Source organism: Neomonachus schauinslandi, chromosome 3 (genome assembly GCF_002201575.2).
Source record: "Neomonachus schauinslandi chromosome 3, ASM220157v2, whole genome shotgun sequence".
Lineage (NCBI taxonomy): Eukaryota > Metazoa > Chordata > Mammalia > Carnivora > Phocidae > Neomonachus > Neomonachus schauinslandi.
In genome coordinates this window covers 2,547,327-2,570,045 of record NC_058405.1, presented here as the reverse complement: position 1 = coordinate 2,570,045, position 22,719 = coordinate 2,547,327, and the positions used below count along the sequence as shown (strand labels likewise).

The 22,719-nt window shown below is 50.0% G+C and overlaps 1 protein-coding gene across 2 annotated transcripts in view; it reads right to left on the bottom strand.

Moving 5' to 3' along the window:
- CARS2 (cysteinyl-tRNA synthetase 2, mitochondrial) overlaps positions 1 to 21,698 on the bottom strand; it is a 45,160-nt gene extending 23,462 nt beyond the window's left edge. Inside the window, exons 1-7 of one of the 2 annotated variants that reach the window (XM_021696020.1) lie at positions 21,432 to 21,698; positions 20,838 to 20,888; positions 17,285 to 17,402; positions 8,904 to 8,975; positions 8,683 to 8,788; positions 6,198 to 6,281; positions 3,824 to 3,953 (exon numbers count right to left, since the gene is read on the bottom strand). In XM_021696020.1, coding sequence (XP_021551695.1) covers positions 3,824 to 3,953; positions 6,198 to 6,281; positions 8,683 to 8,788; positions 8,904 to 8,975; positions 17,285 to 17,402; positions 20,838 to 20,888; positions 21,432 to 21,643 — 773 coding nt within the window. In that variant the 5' untranslated portion in view covers positions 21,644 to 21,698. Of the gene's footprint in view, positions 1 to 3,823; positions 3,954 to 6,197; positions 6,282 to 8,682; positions 8,789 to 8,903; positions 8,976 to 17,284; positions 17,403 to 20,837; positions 20,889 to 21,431 lie in introns of those variants that run through there. The other variant, XM_021696021.2, reaches the window with a different exon arrangement.
- Positions 21,699 to 22,719: the final 1,021 nt, after the last annotated feature.

The window sequence follows — 22,719 nt, the reverse complement described above, 5'->3', positions numbered from 1 at the left end:
TGGTTAAGCGACTGCCTTCGGCTCAGGTCATGATCCTGGAGTCCCGGGATCGAGTCCCACATCGGGCTTCCTGCTCGGCAGGGAGTCTGCTTCTCCCTCTGACCCTCTTCCCTCTCGTGCTCTCTGTCTCTCATTCTCTCTCTCTCAAATAAATAAAATCTTAAAAAAAAAAAAAAAAAAACCAGGAATAGATGTGCAAAAAATAAAGAAAGAAATTCAAGCATATCACTAAAGAAAGCCAGCAAACCTTGAAAGAAAGAAAGAGAAGAAAGGATCAGAGAAGAATTATAAAAATAACCACAAAACAAGTAATAAAAAAAACTCCCAAAAAACAAAAGTCCAGGACCAGATGGCTTCACAGGTGAACTCTACCAAACATTTAGAGAAGAGTTCATACATATTCTTCTCAAACTATTCCAATAAATAGAAGAGGAACTCCAAACTCATTCTGTGAGGCCAGCATTACCCTGATACCAAAAGCAGACAAAGACATCACTAAAAAAGAGAACTACAGACCAGTATCTCTGATGCATATAGATGCAAAAGTCCTCAACAAAACACTAGCAAACTGAATCCAACAAAATATTTTGAAAAATCATTCACCACAGGGGCGCCTGGGTGGCTCAGTTGGTTAAGCGACTGCCTTCGGCTCAGGTCATGATCCTGGAGTCCCGGGATCGAGTCCCATATCGGGCTCCTTGCTCGGCAGGGGGTCTGCTTCTCCCTCTGACCCTCCCCCCTCTCATGTGCTCTCTCTCTCTCATTCTCTCTCTCAAATAAATAAATAAAATCTTTAAAAAAAAAAAAATCATTCACCACAACCAAGTGAGATCTATTCCTGGGTTGCTAGGGTGGTTTAAATATTCACAAAACAATCAACATGATACATCGCATCAACAAGAGAAAGGATAAAAACCATACAACCATTTCAATAGATGCAGAAAAAGCTTTTGACAAAGTATAACACCCATTCAGGATAAAAAACCCTCAACAAAGCAGGTCTAAAAGAAATATACCTCAACATAATAAAGACCATATATGAAAAACCCACAGCTAACACCATACTCCATGGGGAAAAACTGAGAGCTCTCCCCATAAGGTCAGGAACAAGACAGGGATGTCCACTCTCATTACTTTCACTCAACACAGTACTGGAAATCTCAGCCTCAGCAATCAGACAACATAAAGAAACAACAGGCATCCAAATTGGTAAGGAAGGAGCAAATCTCTATTTGCAAATGACATGATATTATATACAGAAAACCCTAGAGACTCCACGAAAAAAACTGTTAAAACTGATAAATGAATTCAATAAAGTCAAAGGGTATAAAATCAATGTACAGAAATCTGTTGCATTTCTATTCACTAATAACGAAACAGCAGAAAGAGAAATTAAGAAACTAATCCCATTTACAACTGCACCAAAAATAATAAGATACCTAGGAATAAATCTAACCAAAGAGGTAAAAGACCTGTACTCTGAAAACTGTAAAACACTGATGTAAGAAATTTAAGATGACACAAAGAAATGGAAGACATTCAATGCTCATGGACTGAAAAACAAATATTGTTAAAGTGTCCTCACTACCCAAAGCAACCTACACATTTAATGCAATCCCTATCAAAATACCAACAGCATTTTTCACAGAATAAACAGTAACAATAAAGAATAAAGAATCCTAAAATTTGTATGGAACCACAAAAGGACCCAAATAACCAAAGTCATCTTGAAAAAGAAAAACAAAACTGGAGGGATCGCAATTCCAGACTTCAAATTATATTACTCAAGTTATATTGTTTGTAGTCATCAAAACAGTATGGTACTGGCATAAGTAGATACCTTAGATCAGTGGAACAGAATGGAAAACCCAGAAATAAACCCACAATTATATGGTCAATCTTTGACAAAGCAGGAAAGAATATACAATGGGAAAAGGATAGTCTCTTCAACAAATGGTGCTGGGAAAACTGGACAAGCCACATGCAAAAGAAGGAAACCAGACCACCTTCTTATAGCATGCACAAAAATAAACTCAAAATGGATGGAAGACCTAAATGCGAGACAGGAATCCATCAAAGTCCTAGAAGAGAGCACAGGCAGTAACTTCTCTGACATTGTCCATAGCAACATCTTTCTATATCTGTCTCCTGAGGCAAGAGAAACAAAAGCAAAAATAAACTATTGGGACTTCATCAAAATAAAAAGTTTTTGCACAGCGAAGGAAATAATCAACAAAACTAACAGACAACCGAAGGAATGGAAGAAGACATTTGCAAATGACATGCCCAACAAATGGTTAGTATCCAAAATACATAAAGAACTGATACAACTCAACACACCAAAACCAAATAATCCAATTAAAAAATAGGCCGAAGACATGAACTTACATTTCTCCAAAGAAGATACAGAGATGGCCAATATACATGAAAGGATGCTCAACATCACTCATCATCAGGGAGATGCAAATCAAAATCAAGTCACACCTGTCAGATGGCTAAAATCAAAACCACGAGAAACAGTGTTGGAGAGGATGTGGAGAAAGGGGAACCTTGTGCACTGTTGGTGGGAATGCAAGCTGGTACAGCCACTCTGGAAAACAGTATGGAGTTTCCTCAAAAAGTTAAAAATAGAACTACCCTACGATCCAGCAATTGCACTTTTGGATATTTACCCAAAGAATACAAAAACACTAATTCAAAGGGATACGTGCACCCTGATGTTTATTGCAGCATTATTTACAATAGCCAAACTATGGAAGCAGCCCAAGTGTCCACTGATAGATGAATAAAGAAGATGTAGTATATGTAAAATGGAATAGTACTCGGCCATAAATACGAACGAAATCTTGCCATTTCCAACAACATGGATGGATCTAGAGAGCATAATGGTGAGCGAAATAAGTCAGAGAAAGACATATACCTAAGTACAGAAAACACACCGATGATCACTCGAGGGGAGGAGAGTGGGGGGCAGAGGGACACAGGCTTTGAGGATTAAGAGCACACCATCACGATGGGCACTACGTAATGTACAGAACCGCTGAATCACTACACTGCACAGCTGAAACTAATATAACACTGTATTTTTTTTTTTTTTAAAGATTTTATTTATGTATTTGGCAGCGCACACAAGCAGGGGGAGCGGCAGAGGGAGAGGGAGCCCGATGCAGGACTCAATCCCAGGACCCTGGGATCAGGACCTGAGCTAAAGGCAGACGCTTAACTGACTGAGCCCCCCAGGTGCCCTGTAACACTTTATGTTAACTACCCTGGAAGTAAAATTAAAAACTTAATATAAAATAAAAAGAGGAAGATGGTCCTGTCCCCGAGGGACCTCTCCCTACACCCACCGCCGAGGAAAGACAGAGGCACAGATGAACTGTCCTGTGACAATCAAGAACTGAACTGTAAAGCAGGACTTTCTACTAAAAAGGACAGGCAGGGGGTGGAGGGGAGGGGCGCCTGGGGGGCTCAGTCGGTTAAGCGTCTGCCTTCAGCTCAGGTCATGATGCCAGGGTCCTGGGATCAAGCCCCACGTTGGGGGAGGGGGGGTCCCTGCTCAGCGGGGAGCCTGCTTCCCCCTCTCCCTCTGCCCCTTCCCCCTGCTCCTCTATCTCTACCAAATAAATAAATAAAACCTTCAAAAATAAAAAGATAAAAAGGACAGGCAGTGATGGTGGACAGGTAAGCTGCTTGGCAAGGGTCTGGTTTCCCTAGGGAGCCTGGCGCCTCCTCCCAGCCCCAACAAGCAGCTGCGCACACCCACCCCCTCTGCTGGCCAAGTGGGGCACTGCGCGAGCTTGCACAGAACACAAAACCTTACCTTGAGATGGTGGAACATTCGATGTGCCAGCCAGGTCTTCCCTTTCCCCAAGGAGAGGCCCAAAACATCTCCTGGGGTTTGGCTGCCTTCCACAGGGCAAAGTCGCTGGCGTGCCGCTTGTCGGAATCAACTGCCAACAGCAAATGATCGATCAGGGGCGAGAATCTAAAAGGCAGACCCACACAGCATGGCCATGACATCCCAAAGATGCTGCTCCTTCCAGCACGTGACCTCACGCTCCTATTCTCCCCTCGTGATGGCCGGAAGGACCACCCAACACCTTTATCTAAAACACGGTGAGGCCAGTTTCAGCGAGCAGAAGAGCCGAGATTTCGCACGGTGAACGCTGATGCTTCTTCCTAGGGACGCATGAGCTGAGCTGCCTTCCTTCCTTATTCTCCACCTGAGAAAGCTAGGTGTGCCAGCGGGTGAGTTTCAGAGCACCTTCTCCCCCAAAAAGACAACTACACAGAGCACAAATGACACTGGAGGAGCAAGAGAACCCAGAAGAGGAGGGTTAGGGGACGGTCCACGGTCATACAAGCCGGTACTGGGCTCTCTCTGCTCCAAAACTTGGTGCGGCCACGATGTCCTGACATGAGTGGATACGCCAACCGTGCCGCATCGGACAGGGGAGTGTTACTCAGCACCGGAAGGAAATGGCTATCAAGCCATAGAGACACGGAGGGTGGCTGCGTCCCCGGTCCCCAAGGGGCTCTGCCCTTGCCTGGGTCCCCATGGGACCTGGTGGCTTAAATGCACACTTTCACCTAAATGTGTATTCAGTGAAAAAAGCCAGTCTGAAAAGGCCACCGAGTGTACACTCTCACTTTATGGCATTCTAGAAAAGGCAAAACGATGCAGACAGTAAGAGATGATGGGCTGCCAGGGGTGAGGAGGGAGGAGTTTGAGCAGCTGGAGCACAGGGAGGGCTGAGGGCCAGGAGGGGGTTCTGTGCCATGTGTCGTCACACATTTATCCAGTCCAAGAATACACAGCACCAAGCGCGAACCCTCCCAGACACTGCGGACTCGGGGTCACGTGTCCATACAGGTACATCCGCCGTGACAGACGTCCCATTCTGGTGACGTTTGTAACAGGAAGGCTGTGTGTGAGCAGGGTCGGGGGACGTGGGACACCCCCACTCCTAACCGTCAACTTTGCTGTGAACCTAGAAGCGCCCTAAAATAAAGTCTATTGTCTTTTAAAGATTTATTTATTTGGGGGGGGGGGGGGTCGGGGGAAGGGGAGAGAGAAACTCAAGCAGCCTCCCTGCTGAGCATGGAGTCCAACGCGGGGCTTGATCCCACGACCCTGAGATCATGACCTGAGCCGAAACCAGGCGCCCCTAAAGTCTATTAAAACACAAAAGCACCGCTGATGCTAGGACGTGTGTCTCAGAAACATGTCCTCTGCTTCCCTAGGGCACAGCGGCAAACCCACACGTGCGTGCCATCTAGCGGCGCTTGGTTCTGGTCCTTCAGGAGGGAGCAGGATACTCATGAGTAAGAGTAACAAACACCATTTCTGAGGCGTCAAACAATACTGTTAGTAGGGGCGCCTGGGTGGCTCAGTCGTTGAGCGTCTGCCTCCGGCTCAGGTCATGGTCCCAGGGTCCTGGGATCGAGCCCCGCATCGGGCTCCCTGCTCGGCGGGGAGCCTGCTTCTCCCTCTGACCCTCCCCCCTCTCATGTGCTCTCTCTTGCTCTCTGTCAAATAAATAAGTAAAATCTTGAAAAAATAAAAAATGAAAAAACAAATGGCATCATTTATAGAGCAGAGGATAATGGTTAAAGACAGAAATTACTTGGACAATTTGTCTCTGGGGTTTTTGCTTGTCTTTATTTGGTTCTCTTCAATAGTATTTTTTTAAATTTGAAATTATTTTTAATTTTAAATTTTTAAAAATTATTTTCCATTTACTTCTATGTACATACTTCTCCATAAAAATGACTTCAATCTAACAATCATTGGAACAGAACAGAGTGGAGGAATAAATTAAAATACACCAGGAATGTAATATATGGTAAAATACCTACGGGGACTTACTATACGGCAAACTATAGATGGAACTGAGTACAACAGCCAGACGGCGGAGAGCGTTAAAACGCGACAGCACGACTGTGTGCTCCCGTGGGAAGCCCGTGGCCAGGCGATGGTGCCCTCCCCCCGGAGAAGAGCCAAGGACCCGGCAGGCGGGAGGAGATTCACAACCTGCCGAGGGACTTCACACTCCAAAGTTTCCTCTCTTTGAACAACGAGTTACATTTAAAACACTGCTGGGATGGACGGTCGGGCACCATCACTGGGTCTGAGAGGCCCAGCCTGCGCTTCAGCCCCCAGACCCCGAAGTGGGAGGCTGGGGTCCACCCACCTGGCTCTCTGACGGGACCGGGGGCCACACTGACCAGCTTGCCGTACTTGTCTCCTCTCGACTGCAGGTCAAAGTAGACGTTGCCTATTTTATAAAGGTAATGAAGAAGTCATCATTTCTCTGAATCACCGAATTCTACTCCAGAAACCAACACTGCACTGTATGTTAACAAGAAAAATTTAAATAAGAAAAAAAAAATCAGTTCAAAAAAGATTATGAACAATTACTGAAAATTAAAAAGAATTCATCATTTCTGAACCTTAAATATCAGCATCTATCTAAGCATAGTAGCTAACAAGTAATTAGCATTTAAACACAGAATATGGCATCTGGCCTTCACATGGCCCCTTTGCTCCATCTCTAAATCAGAATGAACACCAACACCGCTGTTTTATAAGAGCACGCATCTGGACACGTCACGAATATCCAGAGGTGGAAATGAAAACCCAAGTGTAAGATCTGCGTCAAATGTTGAGATGGTTCCTTTTAGCGAGAAGGAAAAGTGTCACCATGTGCCTGCATCTAGCTCTGCACTTTACACTATGTACCAGCTGACAGAGAAACCCGGTCTCACCCAGAAAATCTGCTCAGATCCCAGACACCTCCACACTCAAGCACCCTGACCGAGGAGCAGGGAAGGAGGTGTTGGAGCAGGAGCCCCCCCAGGGCTGTGTCCCAGGACTGGGCCATCAGAGCCGGATCCTGACCCGGGTGGGGAGGACCCCAACTCAGGGCTCACACGCAAGCTCCAAGTTATGCTGGGGAAGAGCCAGGGGGCCACCGTGCGAGCAGCCGTCCAGGAAGTCAGGACATTAGCAGCAATCTGGAAATGCCTTGTCTTTCATGGAGGAGACATTTCTCCATACCTATGTTCATGTTATCAGTTCGCTGAACAAAAACAGTTTCTTCACAAAGAGTTGAAAATTCATTTTTTTTTAAAGATTTTTATTATTTATTTAGAGCGCGAGCAGAAGCAGGGGGAGTGACACAGGGAGAGGGAGAAGCAGGCTCCCCGCTGAGCAGGGAGCCGGATGCGGGACTCGATCCCAAGACCCTGGGATCATGACCTGAGCCGAGGGCAGACGCTTAACCAACTGAGCCACCCAGGCGCCCCAAGAGTTCAAAATTTATTTTTTTTTTATTTATTTTTTTTTAAAGATTTTTAAATTTATTTATTCATGACAGACAGAGAGAGAGAGAGAGAGAGAGAGGGGCAGAGGGAGAAGCAGGCTCCCAAGGAGCAGGGAGCCTGATGCGGGACTCGATCCCAGGACCCCGAGATCATGACCCGAGCCGAAGGCAGACGCTTAACCATCTGAGCCACCCAGGCGCCCCCAAGAGTTCAAAATTTAAATCACAGCCAAGCTTTTATGGAATTGTCACAAAGCCCAAATTAATGGAGTCTGCGTCAATGTCAACTTATTTTCACTGTATTTACATTATCACTATTAAAAGCTTACAATAAAGCACTGTCATAAAGCAACAGACCAGGGGCATCTATTGCTAAGGCGCGTTTGGCCCTCTGCCTCCGTGAGTCTCACTCTGGGCTGCTTGTCTCATTTCATGTCTCATGGCAGCAGGACGACAACGCCTGTATTTTCCGGAGAAAACTCCAGTTCAGTCACCCAGGCCCCTTAAAAACAAGTTTCTCTTGCAGACAAAATCTAAATATAGCAAATACGGTAAAGTAAGAAAGCTGCAAACTCTGGTGTATGCACAGGGGACTGAGAAAGGCAGCGTCCATTCCTGGGGACCCGGGGCCCCTCGCAGGGATCTAGGCGCGCAGGTGGGACCCCTGAAAGAAGGGGCTTACAGTCCGTAACCCGCAGAAACAGTGTCTGCTTGCACGCTTCATACTCTGCTGTTGAGTTGAACAAGCATTACAAGACGCACACATCCCAAGTCTGGGCTGGGCATGCTAGTGGGTCATTCACCAAAAACGAGCAGTTTTTATGATCCCAGAAGGGACAGAATACGAGAGCATGAACAGCAAGCGAGGGCGGTACGTGCCCGGTGGCCAGTGGGCACAGCCCAGGCACCAGAGCTGGGCTGCAAGTCCGCTTTCAGCCCCGAGCGGAGAAGAAACGTCCCGGGAGGGAGAAAGCTCGGTCGGACTGTGAGGACGGGTGGGACTTGGGCAGAAAGGGCTGGAAAGGGGGAGGCGCGGCTGAGGACCACGGGGACCCCAGCGGCAGCCAACGCCAGGCAAAAAGCAGCGGCTCCCAGGCTGGCAGCAGTGAGGTGTGCCAGAAGGACGCGATCAGGCCCACCCCAGGCAGGGAGCGGCCAGCAGGATACCCGGGGCGGGGGGATGCAGGAGGACCAGACGCGTTAGGGAACAGTCCGGCACCTCGGTCGGATAACACAGTGAACCAGAGAAGACAGTAAGCCACTCGGCAACTCCAACAACTCGCAAACACGTGTCCACTCTCTCAAGGTCCCACTGGTATTTACCCAACGATCAGTTAAGTAACACAACCCCTACCTTGTGCTGTCGGATAAGCGTGCCCGTTAGCAATGATTCCTTCGATGAAAGAAATGATCTGAGGAATATTTTCAGTTACCCTCAAGTACACAGTCGCGGGGAGAACCTGACAGAAAGCAGAGGAGAGATGACCTTCCACGGGTGAAAGGCGTCAGTCGGCCACACTGGCTTTCAGCGCTCATGCCCCCCTCGTGGCGAGGAAACTCAGCGACGCCCTTCACCTTCAAGGCTGCCATGTCTTGTTTAAAATCCTCTTCATACAGATTGGCGAGAGAGGCAGGTGACACGTTCATCTGCAGAAAGACGAGGTGAGCCAGTGAGCAGGTCGGGCCCCCGCGGCTGGCCTCGCAGAAGGGCCTTTCGTTTTAGCTCCCAAACTCATTCTAGTAACTTAGCTAGTCACAAAGACTGACTGACCCCGTTTTCTGGTTAGAGGGGAAAAAAGGAATAAACAATGTCACGATTTCTGTTACATAATTCAAAACAAAACCCCCAAACACACGAAAAAGCCTCGCTTTTCTAGGGCAAGGGCAGGCTAGCTCAATCTAGTCTACATCATAACCAGAAACTTGGGTTTCTCTCTTATCCCTTCCCCTCGGGGGGGCGGGGGCAAGAAAACCCGTCAAAAACACATGAACGAGGAACTCTAAGAAGTGTTTGGAAAGCAGCAGAGCAGGTGCAAACAAACAGTGGGCAGGTGGCAGGGCTGGGGGGACGCAGGGGCACAGCAGCCCCCGGAGACAGACGTCACATTCCGAGCGCGGGGCATCTGGGGGCACGCTCCTGCAGCCCCAGGGGCTGAGGGCACACTGGCACACAAAACCGGCTCCCCGAAGCATTTTTTACTTTTCAGCAGAAAAAAACGCTCCAAGAACAAAAGAAGGACTGGTCTGGGACCCCGTGGAGCTTGCGAAGGGCCCGGGACTGCAGCCCCCGCCCCTGCAGCCCCGTAACCAGGGCCCCGCTCCACGGCCGACACACCGCAGCTCCAGCGCGGCAAGACTCCCCCTTCTCAGCAAGAGGCCCCCGCCAGCCCGCCACTCCGCGGCCACGCTCTTCCCCGCCCGGGGCCCCAGAAAGGCAATCATCCCAGAAACCGCGACCACCGGGCATTTACTGAATAAATCAATCTGGTGAACAAAGCGACTCTTCAGCTGTGTGGCCGTGGGCAAGGCATGAGCCTCTGTGCCTGGGGCTTTCTTGCAACATGGAGAGGTCCCACCTATTGACCCCCAAGATTGCTACGAGGATCCGTGCACATCTCAGAAAGACGATCGCGCGAATGGACGACGCTGCGTTCACGCCTCTGTTAGACACAGGACACCTGGCTCCCAGACACACGGATCTGCATCCCCCTCCTGAAACGCAGCGCCCTGCACACACGGCCTGCAGCTGGCTCCCTCCACTACCACCACCGTCCTGCTGGCCGGCCCGGCCCGCGTACCAGGAGCCGCTCCCCGGACCCCCTCCTCACGCCCTCTTCTTCTGCTGTGACAACGGGCCAGGCCATTCCTGAGTACGGATCCAGATGCCAGACCGCTGGTCGGAGGACAGGTGCACACGCCCTGGCTGGGTACCTGCCGCCCCCGCGGAGTGTGCGCTGGCCTGAACCTGACCGAGCCCCGACCGCACGGGGGTGGGGGGCACCCTTCTGGACATCGGCAACATGACTGCTAACACACGCTTTCTCGCTGTAAGTTTAACATGTACTTCTCTCTTCTGAAGGAGCTGAACATCTCTCACAGGTTTAGAGCCATTTATATTAACAGTCTGTAATCACCACACCCATTTCTCCACTGACTTGTAGAGCTCTTCTTGTCCATTGGTAGGAAGTAGTTTTACTTGAAAGAAATTAGCCTTTTATCTCTGATGTGAATTTCAATTACTGTCAGTCTTTCAACTTTATGGTTAGTTTTTGTCCTATAGAAAATGTCATTTCGGGGCACCTGGGTGGCTCAGTCGTTGGGCGTCTGCCTTCAGCTCAGGTCATGATCCCGGGGTCCTGGGACCGAGCCCCGCATCGGGCTCCCTGCTCCACGGGAAGCCTGCTTCTCCCTCTCCTCTCCTCTCCCATTCCCCCTGCTTGTGTTCCTTCTCTCACTGTGTCTCTCTGTCTCTCTGTCAAAATAAATAAAATCTTTAAAAAAGAAAATGTCATTTCTATATTTAGCCATCTTTTGTATTTCTCAAATCTTTTTCCCCAAATGGCTCCTGGGTATGGAAACAAATTTAGGAGAGCCTTCCCAGTATGAGGCTATAAAAAGTGCCCCAAGGTTCTTTCAGTAATTCGTGGTTCCATTTCTTTTACCTTAGGCTCGATCTGCCCCGGATCTGGTTGTTAGATCCACCACCCCTCCTGGGTTTTTTTTCCCCCAGATGCTTACCTAACTGTCAACATCTTTTACCGGATAATTCCTCTCTTCCCCAATGATTTGAAATGCCATCTTTATCACAAATTTCCATTATTTACTGTGTCTATTTCTGACTTTCTAGTGTGTCCCATTATCTGTCTGTTCATGCTGTCTGTACAACGTTTAATGTCTACAACCTTCACAGTGACAGAAAGTAGACTGGTGAAAACTTGGGGGCAGGGCAGCAAAGAGGGAAGGATGACAAGGGGCAGAGGAAGCTTTCGGGGGCGATGGATGGAGATGCTCATCCTGACACTGGTGATGGGTTCACAGATTTTATCATGCTGTACACCTCGAAGTACTCGGTGCAATTTATTGTAGGTCTGGTCACTCAAAGCTGCGCCAAAAAAAAGAAAGAATACATGAAAACGAAAAATTTTCTATAGCTTTAAAAATGTTTTAATATTAATACCTAATATTAATACTTAATATTTAATATTAATATTAATACTCTTAATACTTCTTTAAAAAATTTTTTACTTATTTTTATTTGTCAGAGAGAGAGCAAGAAAGAGAGCACACGAGCGGGGGAGGGGAGGGGGGAGAGGGAGAAGGAGAAGCAACTTCCCGGCTGAGCAGGGAGCCCGATGTGGGACTCGATCCCAGGACCCTGGGATCATGATCTGAGCCGAAGGCAGACGTTTAACCGACTGAGCCACCCGGGCGCCCCAATACTCTTTTACAGACTTTTCCTGGCCGCATATGAACTCTAGAATCCACGTCTCTGGTTCTGAAAGGGAGTATTAGGAACGTGCACACACACTCCTCTGAATGACCTAGCAAGTACCACGCTGCCCAAACGTGCAAGCCCGGCTTCACAGGCAGCTTCTCCAGCTCACATGCGTAAGCCCAGCGGCCGTGGTTCGGAAACACTGAGGGGCAGTGAATTGTAAGTGGGACACCAATCTACTGCTGGCCTTGCACGGAGGAGTGGAATCATATTCTAAAACGAAACCTTTTAAACTTACTCTTTCGGCAGCGGGTCACACCATGCATCTGAACAGCGCGGCTCTCACTCTCCGAAAAACAAACCGCACGAGGCGGGAGCTGAAATGCGGTCTCAGTCTTCGATCTCAGTCACTGTCCATCCGCCCCGACCATCACAAACCATCTCAAGCTGCCTCGCCCGCAGCAAGGGCCCCCCGGCCAGGCCCTCAGCACTCAGCCGCAGCGTCCAGCCTCCCTCCCGCAAAGAAGGCAACAGGGGCCAGTGACCGGCAGCAGAGAAGGAATACCTTCGGCCTGGGTCACTCTGACACATTCATCCTAATTTTTCCTACAAAATGCGACAATGCCCATGTACCACGCCTCTCGTAGGGCTCACCCTGGAAATCCCCCACCGTTTTTATCCCTGACAAACTGTAACACTGTGCCGAACATCAAAGTCAAGGGAGAGATCCAGAAAAGTGTAATATTATAATATAAAATACCGTACGTATAAGCAAGTGCTGAAGCAGACGGCATGAAGAGCATCGCCATCACCTTAATAGGTTGCATTAGATAAAAAATAGCCTTTTTGCCAGATACTAAGAAACAAACAGATGCTTTCATAACCATGTTTCAGATGCATGCTTCATCATCTTAAAGAGATATTGTGAGAACAACTATTCAGTGCTACGTTAGCATCCTGCCATGTGACAAGGAGGGAAATTTTCAGGTGTCAAAAATTAAATGCTCTCTACATACAGAATCTTTCAGCTAATTCTACCAACCTGTTCGTAGGCCAAGTATAATACAATTCTTAAAAGTAACAAGCTCTGCCTCCTCGCGGCATCTGTGAAATCCTCTCAGTAACTTCATTCTCGCTGCATTTACCCTGTGCCACCACCCCTCCCTCCTGAAGTCCGCCCCCCATCCTCACCTGCATCCAAGCCCCTCAGCCCCTCCCCTTCCTTTCCCACCAGCCGTGCCTCCAGCCTCCCAGCAGGCCTTGCAGCTCACAGGTCCACCTCCGAGTCTGAAGATTCACAGCAGAGCCCGATTCATCAAGTGCAGGGACCCAGGTGCGTGGTCTCGGATCCCCGCTGAAGGGGAGGACTGAGGACAGATGAAACACTCACCTGGGTCACCTTCCTCCATAACCAACGCCTCCCGCGGCAGTGTCCGTTCCAACCCCGCGCTCACCAGGCCAGAGACCACGGCTTGCTTGCTACCAGCTACACCCTGCCCGCAGCCAGTGAGGGCCCCGTCCAGCAGGCCTTCCTGCTCAGCACCCCTGGGGTCAGCCTTCCCTCCCAGCAATGGCTCCGGACCCCTCCTCAAGGCCCCCCGCAGGGACCATCCCAGCACCTCCCAGAAAACAGCACAGCCCCTGCCTCTGCCTCTCCCCCGTCCGTCCTACCCATGGATCAGAGGACGTTCCTTTCTTTCTCCCGTTTGCTCAGAAGCTTCACTCTAGAATCCAAAGGCTGCGCCGCTGGTGAGTGGCTGAGCTCACACTGAAGTCAGAGAGCCCTGGACAAACCGCTCCAAACTCGGGCCCCCTCCTCCCGTGCTCCACACGCAGGATCCTGTGGGTCTGCCATCTAACACGAGCACCACCTGCCTGGGGACCCCTTGCCCCCTGCTGTCCCCTCACTTGCAGCTCCCCACAAAGGGACGGCTCACCTTGCCCCCAGGGCCTTGGCTGGACCAGGGGACACCTGACCCCAGGGGCAGAGACAGAGAGCAGCAGGGACGGTGATGAACCCCAAGTGCTAGCCTGCCCACTCTCTGCTTCCAGCCAAACGCGTGGCGCCTTTTCCAACTCTAGCCACTTCTCCAGTTCTCCGGCTGCAGCTGGTTGTCCACGATTCAACCCTATTCTGACACAAACTCCCTGGCTCAGCGCAGACCCCGTGGGACTGCCCCCTTCAGACACCAGCCACCATGGGTCCCCTGGCCACTTGAACTCCTGCCATGGAGTCTAAATTTGGGGGTTTGATCTGAGTCACAGAACCCAGGAAAGCAGTCCACTTACCAACCCTAGTTTATGATAAAGGACACAACTCAGGAGCAGCATAGGGCGAGGAGCGGGGCTCCCAGGCTCTCCGACGCCGCCCTCCCAGCGCCCACCTGTGCTCACCAGCCCGAAGCGCTGAGCCCCCTCATTTTGGGGGTGTTTATGGAGGCTTCACGACTTGGGACAGGTGATTAAATCCCTGGCCACTGGCAATAAGCACCACGCCAGGGGTGGGGGGTGAAAGGTCCCAGCTCTCGCCATGGTTGGGTCTCTGGGACCCCAGCCCCCATCCTGAAGCCCTCCAGGGGCCCAGCCGTGATCTCATCAGCATACAGAAGATGCTCTCCCTCACTAGATTCCGTGGGTTTCAGGCGCTCTGTGCCTGGAACTGGGGTAAAGTCTACACGTATCTCTATGATACCAAGGCCCTGAGCTGACCGAGCTCCATATTTCTGTATCCAGGTCTGCGTTTCTTTAGGTACGTCACACTCACTCTGCTCGCCGGGGCGAAGCTCCCACCAACCCTGTCTGTGGGCCCATCTCTGGCTGTGTCCTCCCCACCACCGAGTGGTCTCCACTGGATGGAGCTGAGCCTGGCTAGAGCACCCCAAGAGTCTACTGGACAAAGTGCAAGTCCCCAGTAGGTCCTCCAGGCCCGGCTGCCCCCACCTCTCCAGCCTCATCTGCCAGCCCGCCCATGGGCCACAGGAACAGGACGGCGGGTTCCCTCGCAGGCCTCCACGCAGCCTTTCGGCCCCTCCTCGCTTGCTCTCTGCCCAGGTGTCCTTCCTGCCCTCACTCCTCACCACCCATCCTCTACTAATGCTAATTCGGGGCTAACCTCCTCCAGTGAATCACTTCTGCATTCCACGGAGGTGTGACGGTCTTCCTTGCACGCCCCTAGCTGGGCTTATAAAATGAACTATGTCGCACACAGAGCATCTCTCTGTGGGCTCTTCTGCCTCCCCAGATGCAAGCTCCATGAGGCCAGGACTGGTCTTCCTCACCTTTCTTGGCACAAAGCCAGGCACAGGCCTGACCCCGGACGGTTCGATGCGTGCTCAGGGACAGTTCTGGAAGTGGAAATCGAGTCTACTCTAAGGGAGCATGACGTACTGGCTCAGCTATTTGGACAAGACAGACCCGGGAAACCCCACTGGGTTTGGGCGCCACCAGTAAGCACTCTCTAAACCACCCAACTCTAAGAAGAAAAACCTTATTAAAAAACCATTCCTCCTTGAACCAGTGACTCCACTTTGGGAAAAGTATTTAGCGAAACAAGACAGGATGAAAAAAAAAGATATTCACAGTAGCCCTATTTTTAACAGCTATAAACAACACAGCCAATGATGGGAAACTGCTGAACAGCCCCCATGCTGAATACTATCTAGTTGTTAAAAAGGTAAATTAGGGGATGCCTGGCTGGCTTGGTTGGGGGAGTGTGTGATGCTTGATCTCAGGGTCGTTGAGTTCTAGCCCCAGGTCAGGTGCAGAGATTACTTAAACAAGTAAAACTTTACAAAAAAAAAAAAAAGGCAAATTGGTAGGAAACAGGGACACATGGCTTCCAGAAAATCTGAGAGAAAGCAGAATATGGAAGTAATTCAAGAGTCCAAAAACAAGAATGGTAAATGAGGGTATCTCCATGCAATGAAATGCTATATGGCTATTTAAAAACGTTCAAGAATATTTAAGAACATGAAAAAGTACTCAAAATATACTAAATGGAAAAAGCAGACTATAAAACATTATAAAGTGTAGACTGGTTCCTAAAAAAAAATAGTATACACAGTTTTTAGTACATACATCTTCTAAAATAACGGGAATATAAAGCACTCAATGTAGGTTTTTGCATAGATTGGATCATTTAACAATTATCTGCAGATCCTTAGAGATAATTGTTAAAGTTGCTAATTATAAAAACCAGAAAATAGACTTAAAAATTTATCTATATTTAACTTAACCCCTCAGTTAAAACTTTCCCCCAAAAGCTTCCCCTAAACCCTCCTACACTGTTGGTGGGAATGCAAGCTGGTGCAGCCACTCTGGAAAACAGTATGGAGGTTCCTCAGAAAGTTGAAAATAGAGCTACCATACAACCTAGCAATTGCACTACTGGGTATTTACCCCAAAGATACAAATGTAGGGATCCGAAGGGGTATGGACACCCCGATGTTTATAGCAGCAATGTCCACAATAGCCAAACTGTGGAAAGAGCCAAGATGTCCATCGACTGACGAATGGAAAAAGAAGATGTGGTATATATATACAATGGAATATTATGCAACCATCAAAAGGAATGAGATCTTGCCATTTGCAATGACGTGGATGGAACTGGAGGGTATTATGCTGAGCCAAATAAGTCAAACTGAGAAAGACATGTATCATATGACCTCACTGATATGAGGAATTCTTATCTCAGGAAACAAACTGAGGGTTGCTGGAGTGGTGGGGGGTGGGAGGGATGGGGCGGCTGGGTGATAGACATTGGGGAGGGTATGTGCTATGGTGAGTGCTCTGAATTGTGCAAGACTGTTGAATCACAGACCTGTACCTCTGAAACAAATAACACATTATATGTTAAAAAAAAAAAGAAGAAGAAGAAGACAGCAGGAAGGGAAGAATGAAGGGGGGGAAATCGGAGGGGGAGACGAACCATGAGAGACGATGGACTCTGAGAAACAAACTGAGGGTTCTAGAGGGGAGGGGGATGGGGGGATGGGTTAGCCTGGTGGTGGGTATTGAGGAGGGCACGTTCTGCATGGAGCACTGGGTGTTATGCACAAACAATGAATCATGGAACACTGCATCAAAAACTAATGATGTAATGTATGGGGATTAACATAACAAAAATTAAAAAAAAAAAGCTTCCCCTAAATGATGCATGAGTTATAAGAGAAGTGCCCTGTGTACTAAACAAATGAGAAAACTGAACTTCCCGTGAGCTAAGTTTCCCTAGCCCGGAAGCGGCCCTTTGCCTTCCCTGTGCGTGGGAGGCCTGGAGGCCACGAGGCCGCGGGGCCGAGGAAGGGACAAACTTCAAGCAGGGGACAAGGACATCAAAGGGTTCGGTGCCCAGAATCAAACAGGCCTCCTTTACCAGGGCAGAGACTCCCCTGATGACCTGTCAGAGTGCTCTCGCCAAGCGGCATGTGGACGGAAAGATGCAGAACACACCTGCGGAGCAGCTAGGGGCTCAGCACAGCATAGCATCGATCCAGTTACGGACAACATCACCCTCTGCACTTACCTCGGCGGCTCTGTGGATTATTTTATCGTCCACATCTGTGATTCCCATCACCATGATGATGTTGCATCCAAAAACCCTGGTAAGGATCCTTCGGATGATATCAAATCTAACGTACGAGCTGCAAGAAAAGAAATGTCAGAGCGTCTTTAATGCACAAAGTCCCCAGTGGGATCTTTAAAAAGGAATGCCTTGCATCTTAACAGGCTGCCCCAAACTTTAGGTGTGTGATGGAGCTGATGGGTCCCACACAGCTAGGAAGAGGGAAAGCCTTCCACTGACTGGCCCACGCGGGGCCCCACAAGAAATCAGCAAAGGCAACACCTCAATGTCAGGCACATGGTGAGCATGTTTAATGCTGGGGCTGTTACATGAGTTTACACCATTTAATTGGAGAACAATTCACTGGTAATACAATCTCACCAGGTAGTTAAAATACTGAGAGCTTTTACCGTCCTTGTTTATGTTCTAGAATAACTGGACGGTTTCGCTATGGCAAAACAGAAGGAACAGCAGACCAAGGACGAGGCTGTTAAAGCTGTATGGTGTTACTCCCGAGAAATGTGTGCACTGTTGTGGGGTATTAACACACCAGCTTGGGGCGCCTGGGTGGCTCAGTCGGTTAAGTGTTTGCCTTTGGCTCAGGTCATGATCTCAGGGTCCTGGGATCAAGTCCCACATCGGGCTCCCTGCTCAGTGGGGAGTCTGCTTCTCCCTCTCTCTCTGCCCCTGCCCCCTATTTGTGCATGCACACGCTCTCTCTCTCAAATAAATAAAATCTTAAAAAAACAAAACAAAACAAAAAACCACCAGCTTATCAGCATGCCACACTGGGGCAGCTCAGATGTGTAAAACCAAAAGGGCTCAAGAGCCATTTAAAATGTCCAGAATCTGGTTTCCCATAAAAGCAACCTTAAAACTCAGGGTTGGCAAATCTCATGTTCATCTGTCACCCACACGGCCTCTGTGACTCAAACACGAGCCCTGTCATTGTACCCCGTCTGCGTCCCACACTACCCTCGCCAAACTCAGCTCCGGTGACCAAGCCAGGTCGGAAACTCCTCACCGAGATATTTAATCATCTGAAGCCTTAGGCTGCTTATTTATAAAATGGGCAGAATCCTGCTATGCCACGGGGTTGCTGAATACGATCCTGATGCCCCCCAGCACCAACTCCTACAGGCATGAGCCTCTGTCACAGCAGTCATGGGTCATCACCATGCCCTTCATTCGGCTCCCCCAAGAGTGGTTCCCTGTGCACTCTATCTGCCCCTGGGGGGAGAACAGCACCATCACCCGGTGTCCTTAGGAGAATCACACTGGCTGGTGTTTGTAAAGCATTTAGAACAGAAAAAGTGCTGTGTCTGTTAAGTGTCTTTTTTTTTTTTTTTAATAAGCTCTATGCCCAGGGTGGGGCTTGAACTCATGACCCTGAGGTTGAGTCCCGTGCTCTACTGACTGAACCAGCCAGGCACCCCAAGTACCTGCCTTTTTAAAATAGAGGCGTGGCTACCTGGGGAGGCGAGTGGGGAGACATGAACCTGGACGGTACGTCGGGACAGACTTCCAGAACTGCAGAGACGTCCTTAGGATTTGGACCTTTACTTTAGGAGCTATGGGAGCCATGCTTGACCATCCCTGCCCCTAAGACCTCTCAGCTTCTTCAGAATCTTGAAGTTCTCGGGTTTCCCACCACTCAGGAGCATCCTGAATGACTCTTGAGGAATGGGTTCTATCTCACAGTCCATCTTCCATAGAGGATAACCGGTTATCCTCGAGAGGGTGGGGGACCACAGTGATGAAGGGGATGCTCAGGCTTCTGGGGTGATGGTAAGATGTCTCTGCCTAAGACCCGTGAACATTCATTCAGCTGTACCCTTAACATTTGTACTCTTTTCTGTTTTTTTTTTTTTAGATTTTATTTATTTGACAGAGAGAGACACAGCGAAAGAGGGAACACAAGCAGGGGGAATGGGAGAGGGAGAAGCAGGCTTCCCGCGGAGCAGGGAGCCCGATGCGGGGCTCGATTCCAGGACGCTGGGATCATGACCTGAGCTGAAGGCAGACGCCCAACGACTGAGCCACCCAGGCGCCCCTCTCTTCTGTATTTGTTCAAAGATTTTATTTATTTATTTGAGAGAGAGAGAATGAGAGAGAGAGAACACATGAGAGGGGATAGGGTCAGAGGACGAAGCAGACTCCCTGCTGAGCAGGGAGCCCGATGCGGGACTCGATCCAGGGACTCCAGGATCATGACCTGAGCCGAAGGCAGTCGCTTAACCAACTGAGCCACCCAGGCGCCCTCTTCTGTATTTGTAACGGCAAATACAAATTATAACCAGAGGCTTGATTCTCCTAGCTGAAAATAAGGAAACACCCTCCCCGCCCCGGCCCCCTTCTTTCAGAAATTCCTGTCCTTCTAAAATGTACGTAATGGTTTTAATGGCTAAGGAAGCCTCTCCTGAGTCCCACAACTCTGGAAAGTTCCAAGGACCTGGGAGCCAGCTCTTTGGAATGAAGCCATCAAGGAAGGTAACGCTCCATCTCAGGAGGGGGATGGGCCTGACGTGTCACCTGACTGCTCAGTGCAAACCAACCCCACCTGCCCTCACAGATTGTATCCACTTGGCTCTATAAAAGTCTGTGATTTGTCTTTGCAATCCTTCCCCAACATATTTTATACTTCAATAAAGAGGTTAAAAGATCCTTTTTAAAATTAATAGTAAGTTAGCCACTGATTCTGTTTTAACAAAACACAAAAAACACTCCAGCCTCCCTGGGTGATGCAGGATTTTGTAAAAAGTGTAATGAGTTAAGGTAGCTTTTCCCTTTTAGTCTAAGTCTGAAACATAACAAGCTTGAAAAAGGAACAAGAGAACATAGAAAGCGCTAGGAAAAGTGTAATTTTGACAAAGATGGGATGCAGTGCAGCGGAGGGTTAAGAGGTTGAGAAAGCAAGCTCCGGGGAGATCAGACACACCAGGCTCCGCTGCTTCCAGAATGTGTGGCCTCGGGCAAGTTACTTATCCCCCAAAACTGCTCAGCCCCCACCACAGCGCACCTCGGGTACTGTGTACGCTGCACTTTATGCGCGGTGCTTCATAAAGTTGTGAAGATTCAGACAGATGAATACTATTATCATCCCCATCTCAACGATGAAGAAACCAGGACTCAAAGTAATAAAAGGGCTTGTCCAAAATTGGAAAGAAAATAAGCAGTAGGGGCCAGAAATAACTTCTCACTGCTGACTCCTGACCTGATCTCACTAAAACCCACCAAGAAGCATCCAATTCCAAAACAGGTCATTTATCACTGCTCCTCACTGCCTCCCTGTGAAATGGGTAGAAGTGCTTAGAATTTACTATGAGAACCAAATGAGACAACAGGTGTGCCTCCCACAATACCTGGAATATAGTTGGCTATTCAGTATTCTCTTTTTTTTGCTATTCAGTATTCTTAAGTTGCCCTTGAGAGATGGGAAAAACCTGCAAAAGGCTCTTTCTTTCCAAAATAAACGGTCCCTAGAAGTGTGAAAAATCAAATTCAGAACACTCACCAAGCATGGCCAAGGTGTGCATGATCATAGACAGTTGGTCCACAGCTATACCTAGGAACAAAGTTAAAATCCAACAGGTGAAACATCTTTGCAAGAAAGGACACCACATTCTCTGTTACGGTTATCATACAACCATGCTCTTTTATTTTTTATTTTTTTAATTTTTTTAATTTTTTTTAAAGATTTTATTTATTCATTTGAGACACAGAGATACAGAGAGAGAGAGCATGAGCAGGGAGAGAGGCAGAGGGAGAGGGAGAAGCAGGCTCCCCGCTGAGCCAGGAGCCCGATGCGGGGCTCGATCCCAGGACCCTGGGATCATGACCTGAGCCGAAGGCAGACGCTTAACCATCTGAGCCACCCAGGCGCCCCCAACCATGCTCTTTTAAAAACTGTTAAATAACCACTTTTGGGGAATTCGTAGCCAAAGCCAGCCAAGTACCCGGGACTACACCAGTATCTCCAACTGTGCTTCCATGGATTTTGTACTTATTAAATGCTCCCCCCCTGAGAACCTTTCAGCGCAGCGCTGGGTGTACCGTCCTTCCCGCCCCACGTCCCCAGCACCCCGCTCCCCCAATCCTGGGCGGCTACCAGGAGGCGGCGTCCACGCTGCCCACGATCAAGGGGTCTTTCTTCCGGGTGAGGCTGTTGTACACCTTGACGCCCGTGTCGTGGCCCGCCGGCTGCAACCAGCCCTGCCCGCGCACGCCCGACGCCGCCCGCGCCGGCCCGAGCCGGGCGCCCAGGCCCAGAGCGGCCCGCAGGAGCCGGAGGCCCACAGCTGCCCCGCGCTTCCGCAGCATGGCCGGCCCGCGAGCGGCACAGAGCAGGGGTGCGCGCGGCCGCCGCGGAGGCTCGCCACGCCCACCCCGGGAGGGGCTCGCACCGGACCCGCCCACCCGGAAGAGGGCGTCCAGGTCCCGCCCACTCCTGATAAATGCCAGACAAGGCCCCGCCCAACCCGGAAAGGGCTTCCTATGCTCTGTCCAACCCAGAATGGCGGACGCCCAGGCCCCGCCCAACCCGGAAGGGGATCCGGCCGTGCCCGCCTATTCCGGAAGATGATCGGCCTCGGTCCCTCCAATCCCCAAAGAGGCGGTCGGGTAGCCGGGCCTGCGCCTCCCTCTGGCCTGCAGGGCACCGGTTGCGGCTCTGGGGGCGAGGAAGAGTTCGGCGCGGGCGAGGCGGGGCGCGGCACGGGCGCCCTAGGCGGTAGAGGGAGGCGCTCCTTCGCGCCGGGAGGAGGGGGCCCTTCTGCTCTTGGGATCCCGTCGTGCAGGTGTTTGTGCTGACGCTGACGAATCGGGGCCGGTCCCACCTCCCGCTGGGGAGCGGGAGGCCTCTGACTGCCCGAGTTCACGGTGCGGGCACCCGCCTCCGGTACCTTGCCTGCTCGGGAAGCACGTCTGCACCCCAACACAGCGCGTTTGCGCCCCTACGCGCACGCGGCATAGCCGCAACCCAACTGCACATCTGCACCCCACTACAGCACGTCTGCACACCAACACAGCACGCTTGCACCCTAACACAGCATGTCTGCACCCTAACAGCACGTCTGCACCCCAACAGTACGTCTGCACCCCAACACAGCACACTTGCACCCGAACACAGCATGTCTGCACCCCAACACAGCACGCTTGCACCCTAACACGTTTGCACCCCAACACAGCACACTTGCCTCCTAATGTGCACAAGGCACATCTGCACCCCAACACAGCACGTTTGCACCCAACACACAGCGCATGTGCACCCTGACACAGCATGCTTGCACCCCAACACAAACAAGGCACGTCTGCACTCCTACATGTGCACACAGCACGTCTCCATTTAAAAGCACAAGGGTCATTTGCACCCCAAGACAGCACTGTCTCCGGATGGA